Here is a 21,581-nt window from a genome sequence, read left to right as displayed (position 1 = left end):
CAGATGGGAAAATTCAGTGGCCTGGAACAAGACCCCCTTATTTACAGTGATGGCTTCTTGACCCAGGAGCATCTGTGAAACTTGCATGTGATCCGGGTCCCTCGTCTTAGTTCTAAAACAGGCCAAACCTCATTCCAGCTGGGAGGGCCTTTCAGCAGTGGCCATGTGGGCAAGAGGACTCTTAGTCCGGGAAGTGAACTAGAGTGACTGGACAGCATAGCTCAGCCTTTCTCTGATCACTTTTTATTTAACATAAACACATCACAGATGTAACGAACCACACGGCCGATTTTAAAACTTTAATAAACGTTTAGATAGTCACATACATAATATTAAAATTATACATCTTAAATAGTCATTCTTTTTAAAAAATAATTATTTTAGCATACGATTTAGGGGGAACAATCCATTGTAGGAAAGACACTCAAAGGGGCAAAGCTCGAACGTATCTGCCCCCTGGAGCGCACTGGCCGTGGGACAGGGATCTGGCTGTTTCTGCCCTGACTGCTGACTGCGTTATGGATCATCAGGCCAAGGTGCTTTTAAGTCATTCTCAGTTGCCTTCTGTTTTTAACCCCAGTCTACCGTTTGTTCTGGCTATCCTGGGGTAACGTAGTCTTTGAATTCTAGACTAGTCACCTCACTTCTTTGGAAAGTTAAAAGCGACAAGCTGAAACTTTCTTGGGGGTGGGGCGATCAGCCTGCTGCTATCCAGGGTCTTAACCTGGCTTTGCGTGGTACCCACAAGTGCCCAGTATCAGCTTCCTGGCCAGAGGATGGTAACAGTGATTCCACTTTCAGGTGGCATGAATTCAAACAGTGCAGCTATTAGAGGACTGTCTGTACAGATGTCATCAGGTAGTCCTGGTCCCAGGTCGTTGGGGACATGAGCCAGTTTTTAAATGTCTTTGGTTCGGCCTGGGGAATTATGGCCTATTCACCTGTCACAGGTTTAGGAGCTGGGCGGTTTGGAATCGGTGTAGCATCATGAAGGCGTAGTCTGCTGAGCATTTGGCTGAAGACAGACTTAAGATTTTATAGGGGAAAAAAAGTGAACCTCTTTCTGAATTTCTTTAAACAAACATACTTTTCCCCTCTTACTCCACTGATTGTGGGTATGTAGGAACATGGGCTTCTGAGGCTCCGTTGACCGGCAGTGTGAATAAGGACACGAGCAACCAGAAGCTGCACTCTTACCAGACCTTTTGAAAGGTCCCAACCCTTCTCTTACTGACAGCCCACAAAAATCACAAAAATAGACCAAGTTCTTTTTACCATGTGGCAGTGTAGGGAGATACAACACATGTTTTAGATGGTGGCAAGAGGTTTGCATTTTATTTTAACTTAGAAAAATAATCAGGCACAAACAGACTTACTAACTCCATCCTGTCATAAAGCCATAACCATCCGATTGTAAATTCTGAGCCACTTGAGAAAGGTCATAGCCACTTCCAGAAAATCTCCCGGATGTTTTACTTTAATAAGCAAAAGGTGGTCACGGTGGCCCTTGGCCCTCTCAGCAGACACAGAATAAATTATCCCCAGGCGAGCAGGGCAGCTGCCGCTCCTCACGTGCACCTCAGGTGCTGGTCTCCTTCTTGCAACGTGCATGAGCGTGAAGCCAGGTTGTGAGTGTGTCAGGAGGAGGCTGGCACAGACGATATATGATCAATAATATATTTCTATAAACGTAGTAAACATACCTGTGTATCGTACATATGCATATATAAGAAACCATGTGAATCAACTGCCTGCACACAGGCAGTCCCTTGGTTTCTAGACTGTTCCATTACAGTGGATAAAGTCCCAAGCAGGGCCCCACCGTGGCAGCCCTCAGCATGGTGACTCCACATAGTCGTTGTCCAGCCCACGGCGAAACCGGGCAGTCAGGGAGCGGCTGATGACGATCACTCGGGGCGCCATGCAGTCTTCTCTCCTGTGAAGAATGTTCCAGATGAGCATGGCGGCGGCCAGGGTGGCCAGGAGGCAGGCACCAATGTTCAGGTAGCAAGACCAGGACAGGCTGGTGTACGGGCCGATTCTGTAGAATGTCACCAGCCCAATGACCAGGACAAAACCTATAAATGAAAGACAAGTGTTGAGAAAGCCTTACTCAGAGCCTGGAGAAAGCCTCTGGGACCCCGTTGGACCCCGTGCAGAACCACGGCTCCGCTCCTTCCCCGACCCTGGGTGCTCCCGGGGCCGGCGATGAGCCACGTCCTCGGCCCCTGGCACCGTGCTTCAGCGTGGAGCCGCCCTGCATGAGGCCTTTGTGGGTTTCTGTGGCCTTTGAGTCTGGTAGTTGGGGGATCGGGGTGTAGTGTGCAACCGCTACATCCCGGCCAGGATAATTTCTAGGGGTTTCTGAAGAAAGCAGTCTAGTCCCATGTGCTCTTCCTAGGGTCCTCCAGGTGTCAGGCTGCTTCCTAGTCACCCTTCCCATAAATGTGACACTGCCATTCTCGTTCCCTCACCCCAGACGAACCCAGTGGTAACTTTGTCTGAGGTCCTCTCTGACTTTATAAACAATTCATTCAAAGTGAAAGCAAACACAGAAATTTCCTAAATCTTATTTAGAAACAACTCAGATTGCTGTTTAACTCAGTCCAAATTCCTGTTCTTAAATTTTTTTCTTGTTCTTAGCATTTGCTTCTAAAGGGAATAGAGGTTTTTTCAAAATGCGAGGTGGCCTAGAGCCTGCGTGCTTAGGGACGGGCCGAAGCCGAGCCTGGAGACATGTCTGAGTCCTCTGCAGGCACACCTGGTTCTCCTCTCACTTCCAAATCCATGCATCCAGTTCCAGAATTTCCCTCTGACGCCCATGCTTCCCCTTCCCCCTGCTTATTTTCCCTCCATATTCTTCCCTTCTCTTTCTAAACTCTGATGGCAGAAAAGGGGAGGGGCCATGCTAAGACTGTGGCCAGTCTTCCACTGATGGCAGTTCTCACAGACTTGTTCACATTCAGTTCAAAGCTAATACCACAGCATCGTTACTTTAATGGTTTCACCTTTAAGGAGCTCCAAAGACTTGACTCATTAGTTTTAATAAAAGGAAAGCCAGGACTTTGCACCTAGAATCTGTTGACTAGTATAGCAGGGCACCGATGTGAATTGGAGTTCAAGTCCAAATCCAGGCTAGAAACCCCAGCCAGGGGATGGAGGAGAGGCCACCACTGTTCTGCAGTTGAGGAAGCTGGTCCACAGGGCCCTGCCCCTCCTTGTTCCCTGAGGTCTTCGCGCCCCTCAGCTGGGAGGGGCTATATGAGGCAGAGGAACCTGGAAGGAGGCTGTGGGCAGAGCCATGGCCAGCAAGAATGAGGAGAGTGGACAGAGCAGAGGCCTGGGCTGCCCAGGGAGCCCTGTGTTCTCCACCAGCAGGCCCCCCCCCCTGCCCCCACCTCCACATGCTGACCTGAGGGAGTCTGTTTCTTGGAACCAAAAATGCCTGATGAAGACATGGTCTCCCCTAACCCAGAATGGTCCAGGTGGGACTCTGGCCCCTTTCAGGCTCAACCACGTTCCCTGCCCTATGCTCTGGCCAGGCCGAGCTGCTGCTGCTGCTGCTGCTGTCGGTGCTGTCATGTCACTGCTGTCCCCCTGCCTGCCCGGCACTGTGATATCCGTACATCCGTTCATGCTGTTCCCGCTTCTCCCCATGGCCTCCCCTGCTTTCCTCAGAAAACCACACCATGCACAAGCAGCGTGGCCCCAGAGCAAACAGCAGCGGCAACGCCACCTAATGGTTCTGCTGTGTTGTGAGTTAGTGCTGGGGTCGGGTGTGGAGGACAGGCTGGAGTTTTCTAGAAGTACAAGCATCATGCTCTCGCCATCGCTGTAACTCCTAGAAAGTATGAATTAAACATTCACCTAACTCGGTCGTGTCCTAACAATGGTGACAGTGACTAATCTCTATTTTAATTGTCTACAGTACTCTGTGGAGCTTTTTATACACGGAAAGCTTCTGGATACTTCCTTTCTGTTAAAAATAATTCTGTTTGTCATGCCAACTGACAAAAAGAAACTTCTGTCATCTCTCTCTCCCAGGGAAGGGTGCGTCTCTGCTCATGATTCTATGGCACCGAGTTTTACATTACTAGAGAAAGGAACTATAGCCTTTTTGTGTGTAATGGGAATGAAAATACTTTGTGTCCTCCTCATTTTTACTCTATCTCTGGGCATTTTTTGTCACCCAAGGGAGCTTGTTATGCCTCATTTCAACAAGACTCAGAAGGACGGAGCAGGATGGGAACTTGGGAAGAGGGAGTTAAGGTGCCAGCTTGTGTCAGAAGCAAGGCCCTGGCCGGAGGGGACGCACAGCAAGGCCCGTGGGGGCCTCAGGGTGGACAGGCCTGCACCGGCCACCCATCCCAAGGCATATAGACACTTACCCTCTGCTGCGGTTGAAATCTGTTTTCTCTTTTAGTTTATTTTTATTTTTTTAAATATTTTAATTATTTATTTTTAGAGAGAAGGGAAGGGAAGGAGAGAGTGGGAGAGAAACATCAATGTGTGGTTGCCCCTCATGTGTCCCCTGCTGGGGACTGGCCTGCAACCCAGGCATGTGCCCTGCCTGGGAACTGAACCAGCAACCCTTTGGTTCACAGGCCCATGCTCAATCCACTGAGCTATACCAGCCAGGGCTATTTTCTCTCTTTTAAAACTAAGCTTCCCTTTGGTTTGTGTGTGTTCTAAGAACATTCAAAAAATCTGTTATGTGACTTCAGCTGCAATTCTAAAGCATCATTTGTCAAAAGAGAACAGTGTGAAAGGATTGAGCCTCCCTGTGGCTTCCAGGGCAACCCTCTCTCACAGTTCAATTATCTGTCCTGTGGCTGGTTTACACCTCTGATGGACAGAGAGAGGACCTTCAATTTTGTTGCAAGACATTTCAGTGGAGACTTGGGAATCATGAGAATTGGACTGAGAGAGGTGACTGTAAACTGGGAAGGATGAAGTATATTCACTCCTCAGACGGGCAGAATTAGAAAGGGAGGAGACATCAAGTGCTGGCCCAGGTTGGAGGTAGAAGGGACCCGCCCTCACCAACTCAGAGCTCAGGACAGCACGGCGTCGCCCTCGGATCCACAGTTCCACTCCCAGGATGACGCCGGCTGAAACCCCTGCCGCCACGGGAAACGTGACCATGCCCCAGATGGGCAGTGTCCAAAACTCAGGTCCACAGGAGCTGATGAGCTGCGGCGGTTAGCTGGCAGCAGCTGCGTGAGCAGCAGCGTGCCAGGGTGAGCCACAGAAACAGCGGTTCCCAAAAGGAAGTCACAGGGACACAGCCCTGTCACGTGTGCTCCTTTGTGCATGGTTTGCACAGGCTCAGCCATCAGGCTGCTTTTTAGAAGGACTTGGAGAGGGAATAAAAATACTAAAAGCCAGGGAGACCCCAGGGCCTGCTCAGTGTTCACCCATTGTGTCTTTAGCAGGACATGCATGATTCATTGAATCCTTTGCATAAATGTTCATAATAAAACATTTAGAATATTTTAGAAGTGCAACTAATTTTAGGTTCTTCCATTAACAAGCACTTCCTGAAGTCTGTCGTGACACTGGCCATGGGCCTGTGCTCCCCACCGCCCCCCTGCTATGTGGGTCAGTTTTGTAGCGAGTTGTAATGCCTCCACGTGCTTCTCCTCCAGCTGCACAGTCAGCTCTGCAGGACACACATCAGGCGCCCCACACAGATGCCCTGTGGCACCCTCTGCCCTGTCTATCACACTGCAGCCCCACTGATGCCTCTGAGATGCCAAGTTCCATCCCTCGCAGGCTCTCCTGGAGCTGCTGTCCTGTGTTTCACCAGCCCTGGGAAGGAGGGCTACCTCCTGGCCTCCTGGCCTCCTGGCCTCCACCCCTCGGCACTCAGAGGGTGGGTCGTGGGCCAGCCTCCTTAGGGTCACAGCACAGTGCCGCCTCCAGCAGTGTCCCTGCGGCTGGAGTTTGGCCCACCCATCTCTCAGCCCCTCAGAGAGTCACCCGGTTTGAGCCAAAATCCCGACGGGTCCATAATGCAGAGTAGAGTGTACTATGGAAGGAGACGTGATAAATGGCAGCTCCCGCAGTCACAACCTCTAAGCTTCTTTTTTTCTGTTGTTATACTACATTAATTTGTTATTAAGGAAACAGAATTGTAACCTACTTTGCCATTTTTACTGGAAGCTCTTCTAATCTTCTTAATGACGAAAGCCTGTCAGAGGGACAGGACCCCACTAGCCACGATCACGTGGATGTCATTCAGCACGGAGTCAGTGCTGGCACCTTGCATTAGTTGGCATATGACATGTTCAGCAGACCTGTTGAGGTTCTGCTCATCAGCTGTGCTCAGGGCAGGGCAGAGGGGTTGCTCTGGCTCAACCATTTTGTCCTTGGGGAACGGGCATTCTGCTTGAGGGGTTAGAGATGAAATCAGTCACTACCACGTGCACCGCAGTGTGTGAGAGGCATTCAGGACACATTGTACGGGAGTGAGGGGGCAGCATTCTGAGTAAGGGAGCAGAGGTGGCGGCTGGGCAGACCCTCCCAGAGAGCAGCGTTAGGCTAGACCTGTGACATCAGGAGACCAGCATGTGGAGAAAGCACTCTGAACTCCAGACGGTGAAAATGTGACCTCATGGAGCGCTCCGCAGACTGTGTGGGCAGAGCAGCCACTGGGTCCACCCCCAGCTGTGCCAAGGCACTGTCCCAGCACTGAGTGGCAAGACTTGGACCTTGTCATGTGCCCACACTTGCATTTCCCAGCATCTCAAGGCTGCTCAGCTGTATTGCCAGTTCTTTTCTTAAGATCATTGTCATAGGTTTTTAAAGATAGGGTAGGCTGTGATTTTGTAACCGTTGGAATCTGTTTATTACTTCCTGTGTTTAGCTATGCTGCCTACAGGGTACACAAACTCAGATTTCAGAGTACGTCAGGTTTTTTCCATTAGAAGATGAAAGAACATTCAGGCTGTGGATAATTGATTGACAAAGTGTAAATTTACATGTACACAGACGCCCTGGGCACAGCCACCTCATCCTGAAAACATGAACAGGAAAGTGGTAAAGATGGCAGGTCAGGATCAGCTCAGAGCCTGACAGATGGCGTCTGTGCAAAGTGAAAATGAATGAGCCACGCACCCTCCCATTTCATCGTACGTCTGGGGAACTGTTGCAACCCAGCAGTGAGCAGCACCGGGCTGTTTCCAGCACAGCTGGCATAATTCACCTTAACTGGCTTTACCCCCAGGAGAAGTAGAAGAAAGAGCCTACTTCTATATCCTGATATGAAAAAAGGTTTAACAAAATTTGCATTTACATGACTTATTCTGCGTAAAGATCAGTGTTGGCTTTTGCTTTATTTTAGTTCAGCATATAGTCAGAGAAGGAGTTTGTTTCCCTAACATTAAAAAAATGCACGTAGGAGAACCGTCTTCTGAAACGGTGAGCACAGGCGCTGTACTGTGGGCAGAGCCGGGCCGCATAGGTGGCCGTTACGGCAGGGCTGGTGCAGTGCCACTTGCACTCTGCCTCATGGCTGCCAGAATGTCTGTGGCTCCAGTGGTTGACAGACATCCAGCACTGCCCGGGGCCACCGGGGGCCGTAGGCACTGAGCAGACACGGGAAACATGGGCATCCTCCATGGGTGCCACTTGTCAGAAGTAAAAAGTCACAGAGACACGGAAAGGCAGGGGCCCGTGTGGGCTCACCGCCTCACTGCGCGCCTCCAGCGTCAGCCCTGATGCCAGGTTTAGCCATGTGCAGACATTCTCCTGAAGTGAAAGTAGCCTTTTACTGTCACAGCTCTGGCTGAAGGAGAGGAGTGGTGCTGAACTAGGTACCGGAGTGCGCTGGCCTCAACCTCAGATTGCCCGTTTTGTCACAGCCTGATGTGGAGACCACCCCCCTCCTCAGAGTTGTCCCTGAAGACTTCTCCCAAGAATTTTCAGGGATGTTGATGTTTGTCCAGAAACAAGTTTAAGGGGAGAGTTTTAGCAAACACCAAATTCTACACACAAAGTTGGTTCCATCTCCTGAATTTATGTTTCCAAAGCCAGCAGCCCCTTCCTGTGAACTGGCCTCGCAGTGGGCAGTGTGATTCACAGCTCAGCCTGCAGAGCGCCCTTCCCTTTCTCTTCCTTCCTGCCTGCTTCCCAGGGTGTCAGTGTCTGTCACAGGGCCTTCCTCTTGAATGACTGTCAGCACACACAGGTGGCATAAGTGGAAACCCGTGGGACTGACCTCTGAGCTCTTCACCCAGCACACCTGCCCCAGCGTGCACAGCAGCTGAACTGGCAAAGCAGGCACCTGTGACGTAGGGCTGGTGTGACAGCTTCTAGAGCAGGGGTGTCAAACTCATTTTCACTGGGGGCCACATCAGCCTTGTGGTTGCCTTCCAAGGGTTGAATGTCATTTCAACTCCTTAACGGTTAAGGAGTAGTTACCTTTATACAGTCCTAAAATTATTTCGGCCCTTGGAAGGCAACTGTGGGGCTGATGTGGCCCCTGGTGAAAATGAGTTTGACACCCCTATAGAGAGAATACAGGGTATGGCAGAAATGACGCCTGCTTGAGTGTGGTTGGTAGAGTAGTAATATGGGTGTAAATAATTTATAGTTTTAATTTGAACCTTTCACCTCAAATGTCATATGGTGTGCTTGAGTGTGATATTGTTATGTTACAGAACTACATGCTTATGGTTTTGTAATAAAAGATTTTGTAATAAAAAGAAGGGACATTATTTGTGCCAGATCCCGTATTTACAGAGCAAAGCAGTTAGTTAATGGATCCACTTAGGGCACAGCTGTCAAGATCTTCCAACCTTCTGAGCAGAAGAACAGTGGTGATCCAATGTTTCTGCCAAGAGGGAGGGATTCTGGGAAAAGGAAAAACTAAAGATGGTACAATTCAAACGATGGTGCACTTCCATGGGAACCGATGCTCCGAAGTGCAGCCTGACGTACCAGGGCCCTGAGCAGCACGGAGACAATGGAGGAGAAGGGAATGAGAGGTGCAGTTCCAATAGAGGCTGGGGCTTAGGACGTAGGTACAGAAGACAGAAAAGCACATTATCCAGAGCAAGCAACGTACCAGATTGTTAAAAAAACAAAAATTTGTATAATCCTATGAAAAGGTCCCTGAGTCTAAGAAAGACCGCAGAATCTTCATCAGCTCCTGAGATGCCAAGGTAATTACCATTTACCTCCTCACCTGACCTTTGGGGACTACTAATAAAGTGATCACAGGGGCAGGGGGTCAGTGGCCCTTGGTGGGTTTCTACATTTTGCCGTCATAAGAACAACTCTAATGATTTCCAGAAATGGAAAGAGGAAGCCAGCAGAGATGACGCCACGGGAGGCCTTTAAAGTGGCTTTCAACCAGGTTCCACAGTAAACCCCACTCTTAGTCATCCTGCTCGAACCGGGGAGGCTTTGTGTCTCAAGGACTGGCTGAGGCTAGAGAAAGAAAATAGCCCAGAGCCAGGTGCCACAGGCCATCATGGTGAGGACAGATGTCCACCAGCTGCAGGGGGTGTGTGCTCAGCTTGTAGATGACACTGGACTCTGTGAAGTGCCAGGCTTCAGAAGCTGGGGCATGAGCGGCCAGGAACAGGCAAGTGCAGCCTCCCTTCTTTGGGAGGAAAGCTCGAGGGCTTGGGCCTGCTGGGCAGTTCCGTGAACAGATGAGGAGTTGCTAGAGAATGTCCCAGCGAGAGCCCAAGGTAGTTCGAAGGCAGTTCGAAATGAAACGTGAATCAGCCAACTTCCGCAAAAATCATTGCTCATTTGTACTTTTAACTGCATCATTTCATTGTGGTTATTATACTTTGAGAAAAATTATTAGTTCAAGAAAGGTCTGGGGCCACTCACATGACTGATGAGGAGGCTAGACTAAAACTTCTGCAGAGATGGAAGGCGAGGGTTACTTAGGGTGAGAGTTGATAAATCATAAGCTAGGAATAATATCAAGTATTAGAAGAAGACACCTATGGATGCCTGAGAGCGAGAGCCACACGTTTCAGGAGAAATGCATTGTGATAAATTTGTGGCTAGTAGACCTGCGGCCACTGTTTAAAGGGAGGCAGACTGCTTGAGCTAAAAGGCCCACATTGGGACATTGCAAAGAGGACTGTGTTTTTTATCATGATGCCCCTGGGCGTTACACGGATGGATGAACGTAGCCTTGGACACCGTTTCTCGGGTCCTTGATGTGGTGCTAGAGGATTTCTTCACTTACGTATCAGCATTTTCGAAAAACAATTGCAAGTGGCATATATGGGGACTTCCGTGAGCAGTAGGGATGAGAGGGAGGCTTCGGGGAGGGAGCAGGTAAGAAGCCTGCAGCTCTGGGTGCTCCAGCTGCATGATCCCATCCAGTCATCAGGCAAGACGTTGGCTCCCAAGACAAGGGGGAGAGTCTAGTAGCCCAGAGCTCTCAGTAGCGGGGTGCACAGGTCCTCCACCCCAGGGAGAGCACCATCATGCACCAATAGGGGACAGTGAGCCATGGGGACACCAGCTACGTTGCCAGCCCAATCAAGCATGTTTGGCCACAGAGTTCTCAGGCTGGACTCCAATAGTGCACTGCTGGGGAGGCTCAGCAGTGGCCAAGGCATTACCCTTCAAAGATGCAACTTGACCCAAGTGCAGAGCCTTGAATAGCCACTTGATCATCCATTCCACCTGAAAATGTCAGCCTTGGGCTACTCATGGTAGTCAGTCCTACCTAGCCAATAGCAAGGGCCCAGGGTCCACTGGGAGCCCCTAGGAGGGTCATACTTAGGAAATTTCAAAGCCCCACCCCCAGCATTCTGCCCAGGAGGATAGTCTGCCCATGGAGTGGGCCAAGGGGGCACCTGGTAGGGCTCTGGCACTCACAGTAAGCTCGGGTGGAAAGCCCTAAGTCCTGGCAAAGAGCATGGAGGATGCGTGTGGGGACTGGTAACATTCCAGTGGAGTGTTGTCCAGCAGGACTGTAGTGGGGAGTCAGAATGATGGTAGCAGCAAGCACGACTGACGATGGCACCTGCAGGCCTGGGTAGCTTCCCATGCTGCCCAAAGAGGACAGGGGTGAAGCGACTCATCCAGAGCCAGGCTGCCTGCTCCAGAGCCCACTCTCACCCAGATGCCCATGGGAAAGCTCAGCTGTTCTCAGGAGCCCTGAGGTGCCACCAAGCTGAGCTGCCTGCAGAGTTCACTCTGGCTTTCTCCTCTGCTCCAAGTGTCTGACGTGAATCGTCGGCAACTGCAGTTACCAGAGGCTGGGAAAGAACTTTTGCCTCTCATAGGTGGCTTCCGCAACCCCTGCCCCGGCCCCACTCTGCACTGCTTTCCCTGATCCGGCCGTGCCTTTCTGCACATACCAGTGAGACCTCAGACATGAAGAAGCAGAGAACCAGGAGAGTTGGGGAGAAAGGAAAGGTCTGTAGAATGAGCCAGACTGAAGCTCACGCACGTGTGAGGCCATGGGAAGGAAGCTCTTACGCCTGGCAGAGCAAGGCCCATGCATCACAGCTGCTGGCCCTCACACTGCAGGTCCACACTACAGGCCCTCCTTAACCTCTGCCGTCATCAGAACATGAGGGGCATGTGGTCACAGCCCAGCTGCTCTGACCCCTCCAGAGAGGGGGCTCCAGTGCTCCAAAGGTGGATTACTGACGGGTTGAGTAATGGGCCTTAACAAGCCTGGGGGAGGGAAAGAGAGAGGAAAGCCTGACAGTTGGTGTCTGTTGTGGGCTGGTTACAACAGAAAGAGCCCAGGTGGGGAAGGAGACAGTGCAGAGCTGTTTCATGGTGACAACGTCCATCTCACTGGCCACTGTGTGGCATCCTGCCTGCCAAGGGCCTTGTAGACACCCTGCGGGGCACCAGAGATAAATCTGGGTGCCTCGGGTTTGTGTCTCTAACACGCAGAGTGCTTTCAACCACAGGGGAAATGCAGGGTTTCTACAGCATATTCAGCTTATGGAATGGGGGTGGATAAGGGACAGATAGGAATTTCTTTCACCTTTAAGGTAAATTAAAATTGCAGTTGGACCCTGGCCAGGAGGCTCAGTTGGTTGAGCATCATCCCATGCACCAAAAGGTTACAGGTTCTATTCCCAGTCATGGCACATCCCTACGTTGCAGGTCCGATCCCTGGTCGGGCACAAATGGGAGGCAGCTGGTCAATGTTTCTTTCTCACATCAGTGTCTCCCCCGACCAGCCTTTCTTAAATCAGTGAATATATTATTAGGTGAGGGTTAAAAAAATACATTTGGAAAATTCTTTAAAGAAAGTGGAAATTTGTGTGTGTTGGCCTCAACGTGAGAGAGCAAACCAGGTGGTACGGCTGATACTTCATAGGTTTTTGAACTGTGAAAATGGCCATTTCGCAGGGTCCCCCATTGTCACTGTGACAGGGTCCTTTGAAGCCACAGCCCTGAGGGGTGAGACTGTCCTTTTACACACCCAGCCCGGGCGTTGTGTAAGCATGGATCGTGCCAGAAACTGGTGCAGAATGAATGAGCAAGTGAGCGGACTCCCGTGTCAGGCCGCAGTGCCCAGGCAGCCTCCTCCCAGCAAGTCGCTGTCCCCGGCTGGGTCCGGCGTCTCCCAGCCCCCAGTTCACTCCATATGCTTTTCCCTTCCTCGTTTTCTCCCCCTGCCCACCCTCTGGCCCAGGCACTAGGGACTCAAGGTTGGCTTGCGTAACAGGTACTAGCAGGCATTTCCCCCTCCTGGGACAGGATATCCTGGCGCCCTTCAGTCTCTCCCTAACTGTTTAAAACGGACCGGAGCACAGGAAAAAACCTAACTCTAAAATTAGCAGCATGATAGAAGAAAGGCACATAGCTGCATTCTGTACTGTTTGTCAATGAAACAAGTCTAAACAGGGCCAAATGCATTTCCTTTTTGGGCAAAACAGACCTACTGAGAGTAATGGTCAGACACCAAGGGGAGAGGCAGCCTGTGGAGGCCAAAGGAACCATCTGAAGCACCGTGGACTGTCCCTCGGTGCTTCTGGCTTTTTCCATTGGCCTCTGCCTGTCTGACTTTTTTTAACAGAGCCCGGTCCAGCCTTTCCAGGGGTTGTGCTGGCCTGGAAATACTTAGGAGAGGAGCACAGTACCCTCTGCCCCAGCTCCCCAGGACAGGCGCCAGGGGACCTTTGGCAGCCCACCCCCTGCCAGGGCTGCTGCAAGACCACCTGACTTCAGCTAATGGGGCTTCCCCCCAACTTTTGAGTTTTTAAAATATGTTATTTGTAAACAACACTGTCTTGTTCTAAAATAAGAGTTTGCAGGAAGTAAGATGTCAGTTTCACACCAAACCCACAATATTTCTTCCAGTGATTCTGAATAAGTATTTCAAAGGAGTTTCTTGAGCAATACAATGACCGATTTGATTATCCTGCTAGGAGTTATTTTCAAATCAGGAAATGTTACTTTCATTTCCTCAATGCCACTGAAATATCTGTTTTTTATCTAGTTTTTCTAATCACATTTTGAAATCTTCCGCTTCCTTCTTGAAGGGATGGAATTTCAGATAACCCGCATGACGGAGACATGTTGTTTCACTGAGGCAAGGAAACCAGTTCTGTTTTACAGCCCTAAGGTTGACAGAGGGCAGATGGGTCCCTTTCCTAAGTCACTTGGCATGTCTGGGTTTTACCCACAGTCATGGAGGACGGGTGGAGGTGGAAGTGATCAAAGATCCCATTCCACCTGCTGGATTAATTCTCAGAGTCAATCCAGTGTGAGGAGCAGGGACAGATTTCACCCCTGCTTTGCAGATTGGGTCACATGGATAGTAAGTGATGGAGGCAAAAAGCAATCCAGTCCCCTTCACGCCAAACCCTGTGCTCTCCTCTGGTCGGCCCTCGGCTACCCCCTCCTACATCCAGCCTGTGGAGAATGACCGGCCAAGGACCACATGACCTTCCATTAACAGGGCACAGGAGGGCCTTTCTGATTCCCACCCAGGCGCTTTCCAGCACAAACACCTGCCAACCTGTCAGCCTCATTCTGGAAACTGTGTTTCTCCAGAAGGATAAGGGCCGGGACCCATTATTCCTAGAGCGAATCTGTTCACACTTCCTGCCGTTTGTTCTTCTGGGCTTGTTGGAATTGTACCTTCAACGTTGGCACACGCCACCATTCTCCACCAAGCATGTCAGCTCCTGGCACCCCCAAGTCCTGGCCACCTCATCAGTCTCTGTCCCCACAGGACCACCGACCTGACTTTTCCACAGTAGGTTGTGGAAAGCCCGGACTTCCCCAGATTTCTACGGTCATTAACCCCGAGCCAGCGAGAAGGAACAGAGGTCGAGGGAAACCAGCAGAGAAGCCCCCTAGGGATCCCTCACGGGCACCAGGGAACGTCCCGGAGCAATTCCATTCATCATTTACAATGACACCACCACTCTCACCCTTCCAAGACCATAAGGTGTGCTCATGCCCAGCCCCATGTCACCTTAGTCACCCCTGGGGGCCATGATGGCTGCCAGATTGGCCCAAAGAGGTTCACTCCCTGATGGCCCTGGGCCTGGCTGCTCTGTGGAAAAGCGGGGCTGCCTCGCCTCACCAGGCATAGGCTCAGATGGCACTCGCCCCTCTGCCAAGGGCGGGCTGCTTCACCACCCCTCCGGGCTGCTGTGCCCTCTCAGGAGGGCGTGAACCCAGGCCACCCACCGCATGGGCTGCCGGAGACTTTAGAAGACAGAGTACATTACCCCCGTACCAGCACCTTGTCTCCAAATGGAAAAGGGCCAAGGGCCACAGCTATAGAGATACAGAGCCTCAGCGCTCCGCACCTCTGTGTGCATGCTTCCGTTTTGCTTCTGTCCACAGCAATGGGTGGGGCGGAAGGGGTGACCCAGAGGGTCCCTGTGGCATTAGGAGGCCTTCCAGCCTCAACACGAGCCGAGGGTGTTGCTGTTGTGTTTGCCCCTCTGGGGTGTGAAGGTACTTACTCGCCAGCTGGAACGCAGCAGCCATGGCCTCCTCCCAGCACTGGGAATCAGGTGACATCAGGGGCAGGCATGTGAACCCCAGGATGAAAGTGAGCTGGCCTGCAGCGAGGGCCACTGTGGCGACCAGGTTGCAGGCACGCATCATGTCAAATTGCACTGTGAGGGGCCAAGAAGGAAGAAGGCAGGTGGTCAGCATGGGGTGGGAAGCTCAGGGCTGGGGCTCTCTCTCCTCCTGGGGCTCGTCCCTCTGTCGGTGCTGCCAGCCTCACTGATTTCCCTGTGCCCCACAACCCCAGGCTTCATGTACTCCACTTCCCAGCTCACCCAGTCCAGGAGGGAGGGACATATACATAGGGCAGACAGACAACAGAGCAACACTGGATGAACTGCAAAGGCTAGGGGCAGGGGCAGCGTGGTCCCTTCTCTGTGGCTCTTCCAGACTGTTAAAGTGGCCCCACCACAGCTAATGAAAACTAGCCTCCTGGGCTCCCCACCCCCCCATCCAGTGTCGGCTGTGGTGGTGTCTGGCAATGATCTCATTCGGCCCTTGAGGAACCTGAGTCACATGGAGGTGGTGTGCCACCCCCTGCCCTGGAAGGTGCATTCCTTCTGTCCGTGGTGTCTCAACAGCTTCCTCCTCGCTGGCCGTCTGTCATTCAGAGCCTAAAGGATCTTCTTGCTCTTCCCTAATCCCAGCGCCTGCTCCAGCATGGGGTGGGCCCGCTGGCCCCGAGGGCAGTGTGGATGGGGCAGGACAGTAGCAGAGGCCTCAGCTGTTGGGAACTCAGAGCAGCTTCTAGGAGAGCCCAGTGCCAAGGGTCAAGGAGCACAAGAAAGCACATGTGCTACTAGTCACCAACAAATGAACTCTTTCACCTTCTTGAGTTGAGCCTGATGGTGTAGACCGAGGTGAGCACTGTGGGTCTTCTCTGTCAGTCCTCTTTCTTGCAGGCGCAGCCCCCTTCATAGGTGGGCTGTACTTCCCTGTAGTGGAGCTCACAGTCTATAGTCTTCAGAGTAACCTCAGAAACAACTGCCATCATCATAAACCCTGACACTGCTTTCTGACCTTTTATAGCACCAGGAGACAGAGGGCAGGGATTGGGCAAAGTCGGAGGAGCCCTAGTGGAGCAAGCAGGTCCAGGCCTGGTGTGGCGGTGGGTCCGGAATTCCAGGGAGGAGGGAGCAGACATGGGGTCCTGGAGAACAGCAGCAGTGCCCCTTGAGCCTCAGCATCAGGGGCACCATGTACTCGCCGGGGTCTAAGACTTCCTCACCTCCCCCAAGACCAAGGCTGACAGCTCAGACTAATGAGCAATGGTTTAGGCCAATTTGCTGGTACTTCTCTGGCTGCTCGTGCAGTGTTCGTGGGGCACCTGGAGGTGCGGCTGGTGGTCTTCTCTCAGGATGGGGTGAGCCCAAGCAGTTCTTTCCCACCTTGCTCAGGAAGACTGGTTGTCTTCCTGTGGAGGCTGTTGTTCACACCGCTCTTTCTTCTTCACATTTGATTTTCTTGGTAGTGAGACTCTGCTTCTCTAAAAGATGGTAGGATTTAGGAGGTGGACATGACCTCTGAGGCAAGGGTGTTAAACATGATGAAGGTTAACAGCCCAGAGAAGTCTGTCTGGTTTCCCAAGCTCAGGCTTGCAGGCAAGGAAAGACTTGAACGAACTGCTGGCTGGGGACAGGAGTAGCCTGTGGCGGACACAAGCACCGGGGGGGGCAGCTGCAGGGAGTGCACGGTGGTGCAACGAGGCCAAAGACTGAGGCTCCCAGGAGCCTGGAGCAGAGCGTACCCGGGACTCTGGCGGTCCCTCCCCTGGGGGGCCTGCTGCCCGGCCCACCTGGCCATCCTCTTTGGCTCAGCTCCGTCCTTCCTGGCAGCTCTGAGTGCACAGCCCTGTGGCATCCTCAAGCTCACAAGCCGCCACACAGTCCTCTGCCCAGGTCCCCATGGATTTTGGTATTAAAGATGTCAAGAGGGTGTGAAGGATGAAATGGTGACTGCTCACAGACTCACCCCTCTGCCTCAGAGGACGACTGCCCTCTCTGAGCCATCCTCCCTTCACTGGCCTCTCAGAGGGGACACGTCCTGGCTGGCATCCACCATCCCTGGCGTTTGACAGGTTGTAACACTACCTGTATACATAGTCTGGGCAGCGGTGCCCAGGTTTTAAGGAACCCAGTGACATGTGGCATGAATGTCACCTGGCCAGGCAGCATGTGGTGCACACCCTGTCCACCTGCGTTTCTCCCTGGGGCCAGAGAGCATCGAGTCACCTGTGGGCAGGGCAAGGGGCTCCCCTCGGGGAGCGCTGACTCCAGCCATCTGCCCCAGTTGTAATTAATGTTTATTCCTGAATGCATCTGCGTCAGAAACAGAACATCAGGTGCCTGACAATGCATGAAATACGGAAAGACGAACACTGGCAGAGGGTAAGGATCAGAGTATGACTGATCCTGGAGTTAGGTCATGGGGTCTCTTTGGGAGCCGAAGGGGGACCTCAAATCCCATGAGTTCTCCCCGAAACCTCATGGGAAGAAAAGAGCCACCCGATGGGTAATGAAAGTCAAGCTCACTGCACCCTGCCGAAGTGAGCATTCTCAAGGACAGGACCCAGCATGACCTGGGGGCAGCTGGAGGACCTGGACTGGCCCCTGTGTCCCAGCCCAGTATGCTCAGGACACCCAGCTTCACAGAAATCCCTGACCAGAATTGAGTTATGGCTCCTTGAGGTGTTTGTCATAGGGCGTCGCCAGGACCTCTGGCACAGCCGGTGGGATCCTGTCTGCTGTCCCCAAGCCGGTGTCCTGGCTGCCTGCAGCAATGTGTGGAATCTCTAGGACAGCCTGGCCCTCTGGTCGAATCAGTGATGTGTGACAAAGGGCGAGTCACTCCCCCTTGGGGCCTCTAGACGGGTGCCTAGGATTGAACTGTGCACTGGGCTGTCGCCCTGCCACCCAGGCCCCACCGCCCCACCGCCCCACCGTGGACGAGGTGATTTGATAGAGCGACGGCTGGGTGACATGGAGGGTGTTTACTCAGAGGCAGCAGGTGTCACACATGGACTCCCTGCTCTTTCCGCCTAATCTCCACACCTAGCTAGATCGTGGGCACAGTGTGGGCTGGGGTTTTCATGGAGTTAATGAGACTGAGCACTGGTTTGATTTAAGGTGGTGGCAGGAAGCCCCAGCTCTGGACCACCTGGGCCAGGATGCCCACTTGCTGCTCCCTGTTCATGTCACATGGACCTGGTGTGAAGCTGCCTCACTTTCCTCAGTTCAGTCTTGCTGGAGAAGCTTCTGTAGACCTTTTGCTACTGACCTTTTGCTTATTCGGGACCAATATTTGATGCTCAGAAGTTCATTACAGTTAGCTGCCACAAATGCCATACCAGTGGCATGAGGATATTTTAAAAGTTGGTCAGGAACCTTATCAGGTGGTCCGGGAGGGACAGCAAACAGGGGCAGGTGAATGCGGCTGCTCAGGACACGTGGCAGGGTGGGAGGAAGGCGAGGGCTGCCTGCGTGGAGGTTAGGAGGATCCCTGTGGGTCCTCCTGGCCTAAGGTGACCAGTCCTTAGCATGAGGACAGAGAGGACAGACCCACAGGGAGGGCACCCGGGCAGCACTGGAGGCTGTGACAGGAGTCCTTGAGGTCCAGGACGTCCCCTTCCCAGTCATGGGGAGGGGGAGAGGTGTGGGCTTTGCAGAGCTCTCACTGGAGCTGCCTCGGGGCCACTGGTTTTCATTGCTTCTCAGGACAGTCCCCAGTCAGGACAAACCAAGATTGTTCTTGATCAGCAAGTCACACAGAGACCCCAGTCCATCTGCATTTATCTGGCTTCCCATAGGCCCCTGCGTTCAGCAAGCTCAGAAAATTCTGAAATCATTCATTCACTTTGATCTTTTAAAGAAAGATTTTTGCTCTCTGTTTGCAAAGGAGTGGGGAGGGGCAGATAGCCAACCCGAGGCAGAGGGACCCCCTCGGGCTGTGGTGAGGGTCCCTGAGTAGACAGAGTGGCTGGCATGGCCCCGGGGCCTCAGCTGAGCCCGTCCCTGCCGTCTCTGTTTCTGCCTCCGAGATGGGACGACACCCCCGGCGCAGTTTCCCCCGCGGGTCAGGGTTCCAAGGCCGTGGCAGTTGAGGACAGTCGCACACCAAGCACATGCCTGCACTGCCTGCAGGCTTCGGGTTGTCCCCCGACAGACCCTCACACGGGCCACCTGCAGCCTTACGTGTGTCAGTTTCCTTGAAGACAGACTTCATCGTCCGAAGAGATGGCGCCCACCTGCAAGTTAGGCCCTCTCAGCAGTTTAAAGGGTCTTCACGGGGAGGTCTTTGCCCATCAACCCCAATGACTGTTTAGATGACAAGCGACTTCATACTTAAGAACTCTTCCCTGTGGTACATGCAAACCTGACCCTACTTTCAAAGTCAAGTTCCCGGCTTCCAGAGCAGTGTTAGACCCAGTGCTCAGCATGACCATCCAGGGCCCAGGATGAGGCAACGGGGCAGAGGGAGCGAGGGCGCTGCCCTTCGGGGTTGGCCTCTGCGCAGAGGCGGTCGGCTGTCCTACCTACGGTCTGTCCTGGTGGGTCTTCCCCAGAACTGCATACCACCTTAACCACCCTAAGGACTGGGAATGAAGTCAGAGCTCAGCCATGTGTTCTTAAGCTTCTTGTTTATTTTTCTCATTAGTAATCTTAATTTTCCACCAGGAAAAATGTATTTTCCTTGATTTGGTTAAGGCATCTGTTCTTTAGCTGTGCATGATGGCAGAGGAAAGCCCACTAGTACATGAGAACTGTCACGGGTTTGCGCTGAGCAGGACTGACGAGTGCCTGTGGCTCGCCCGGGGAGGGTGGGTATGGAGCTTGGGGCCTGCCGGTTCCTCAAGAGCCAGTGCTGCCCCTCAGAGCAGAGCACCCTCACCTGTCAGCAAACAGACGACCCATGCCTTCTGCATGCCGCACAGGGCTGGGGGGTCCCCCCACCCCCTTTTAAAGGAGACAGAAAAGTGAGCTGACTTACATTTGACGGTACCTCTGGACTCCTGGAAGCCTGCTGCCTCAGAGCCCCAGCCCAGGGCCTCACAGTCCCTTGTGTCCACCTGTGCAGGCCTTGTCCCAGGGCTGGGCCCTCCCCGGGCCCTGTCCACCAGCCAGCAGGACCTCCATAGTCCCACACTTCGCTTGCGCCCGTCTTCCAGCGTCTGATACACCCAGTTGGGGGTGAAGGCTGCCGCATTGTTGAGGATGAGAGAGACCAGGGCCACCAGCACGGCTGTGGCCACCAGTTTCTGGACAGTCATCACTGACTGCCGGTGCCGACTGCTTGTGGAGAAAGTCCCAGTCCTGGTCCGCTTCTGTGGCCAGGGAGAACCAAGACGCTGCTAGGGGTGGCTAGAGGACATCACCGTTCATTCTTGGAGGGTTGGGAAGGCCCGTGCAGCAAGTGCAGGTGAGCCCACCTCACGGTCCTCCTTACCCTCCTTCCTCTACCTGGAGCAGGGACAGGCCTGTTCTGAAGGTGACTGCGTGGCCCATCCCGGGAAGGAAGCAGGGTACCAGCGAGAGTCCAGAGTCCTGAATGCGCCGTCTTCCTGGGAAGCAGAGGCCCAGGGAGGCTGGAAGCCTCTTCTCCCTGACTTGGGAGAACAGAGAGTAACTGGAGCGGAAAGGCAGGAGGCAATGTGGTATCAGCCAAGACTCCTTAAAACCAGCTCAGCTCAGCGCAGAGCTAGTGCGGTAGCCGGGCTCTGAGCAGGGCCGCAGGGAAGAGTGCAGGTTCAGCGGCCTCTGTGCTGCCTGAGCCCCTGCCTGGTGCCTCCGACACAAAACGGCTGGTCCTGGAAAGCAGAGAGCCTGCTGCAGGGAAGTATGTGTGCGTGTGTCTGTGTGTGTATGTGTGTGCGCGTGCATTTTCCCCCTGTCTCTGAGCAGAGAGGAAATGGTTGTTTTTGAGGCTGTTTTTGGTGAGCTGGAGGGCGTAGCCAACTGCAACAAATAGCTGCTGGCTGCAGCAGCCAGACACTAACAGGATGTGTTTCCTGATAGGAAAGGCAGGGGGGCCTTCTGAAGTCCTGCTCCATGACCCTCCTCCCTGGCTTCTCCCCATCTTCCTTTCCAAAAGGGAGGGCCGGGAATGCTGGCCCAGAACAGACTCATGGTCCCACCTGTCTGTCTTGGACATGGCCAGCCTGGCACTTGGGTACCACAGAGCAGTGTCAGTGGCAGTTGCTGCCCACAGTGTTCCAGGCAGTGTCCTGTGCTCAGGGCTGGCAGGGTGTTGGTAACAGTTCCCCCACCCAGCCCACAGTTGTTGCCCAGCACAGAGGTACTGCCGGCCCACGATATGCTTGGACCTGCCCTTGTTGCAGGCAGATACAGATGGAGGAGGGAAGTGCCCAGCGGAGACAGCAGCAGAGGAAGGCTGGGCATGATGGAGCTTGGACAGGCCTTCACGTCCCTGCCAGACCCTCTTACTACCTAGACCTGGCGGTAAGAGGGTCAAACTTGGAAAACTTTCAGACCAGTGAGTCGTCCTTGAGGTGCAGGAAGGCGGGGCTCTGGACATGCCGCACAGGGACCAGCGAGGCCTGAGGGAGAGTAAATGTGGCTTCTGGCCTGGGCTGTTTGCTGATG

At 53.0% G+C, this 21,581-nt stretch overlaps 2 protein-coding genes across 4 annotated transcripts in view; one reads left to right on the top strand and one right to left on the bottom strand.

Moving 5' to 3' along the window:
• Window positions 1–21,581, top strand: part of IFT140 (intraflagellar transport 140) — a 100,580-nt gene that overhangs the window by 48,794 nt on the left and 30,205 nt on the right. The gene's annotated exons all lie outside the window — the stretch shown is intronic.
• Window positions 253–20,894, bottom strand: TMEM204 (transmembrane protein 204). The gene is made up of 3 exons (XM_037157134.2): window positions 19,969–20,894; window positions 14,934–15,089; window positions 253–2,078 (listed from the first exon to the last, which is right to left on the bottom strand). Exons 1-3 carry the CDS (start codon window positions 20,246–20,248, stop codon window positions 1,834–1,836), a joined length of 681 nt encoding a protein of 226 aa, XP_037013029.1. The 5' UTR covers window positions 20,249–20,894; the 3' UTR covers window positions 253–1,833.

Source organism: Artibeus jamaicensis, unplaced genomic scaffold (genome assembly GCF_021234435.1).
Source record: "Artibeus jamaicensis isolate MK-2021 breed Jamaican fruit bat unplaced genomic scaffold, CSHL_Jam_final contig_700, whole genome shotgun sequence".
In the NCBI taxonomy this organism is placed as follows: domain Eukaryota; kingdom Metazoa; phylum Chordata; class Mammalia; order Chiroptera; family Phyllostomidae; genus Artibeus; species Artibeus jamaicensis.
Note: the sequence above shows the minus strand (reverse complement) of the source record. Positions and strands in the feature narration are given on the sequence as shown.

Bases quoted from the DNA above. Each gene is read 5' to 3' on its own strand.
- TMEM204 (XM_037157134.2), bottom strand. From the start codon at position 20,248: ATGACTGTCCAGAAACTGGTGGCCACAGCCGTGCTGGTGGCCCTGGTC. The intron at 15,090-19,968 runs GTAAGTCAGCTC...GGCCCCTCACAG, and splicing joins GTCCAGAGGTACCGTCAAAT to TGCAATTTGACATGATGCGT. The intron at 2,079-14,933 runs GTAAGTACCTTC...TTTCATTTATAG, and splicing joins TGCTGCGTTCCAGCTGGCGA to GTTTTGTCCTGGTCATTGGG.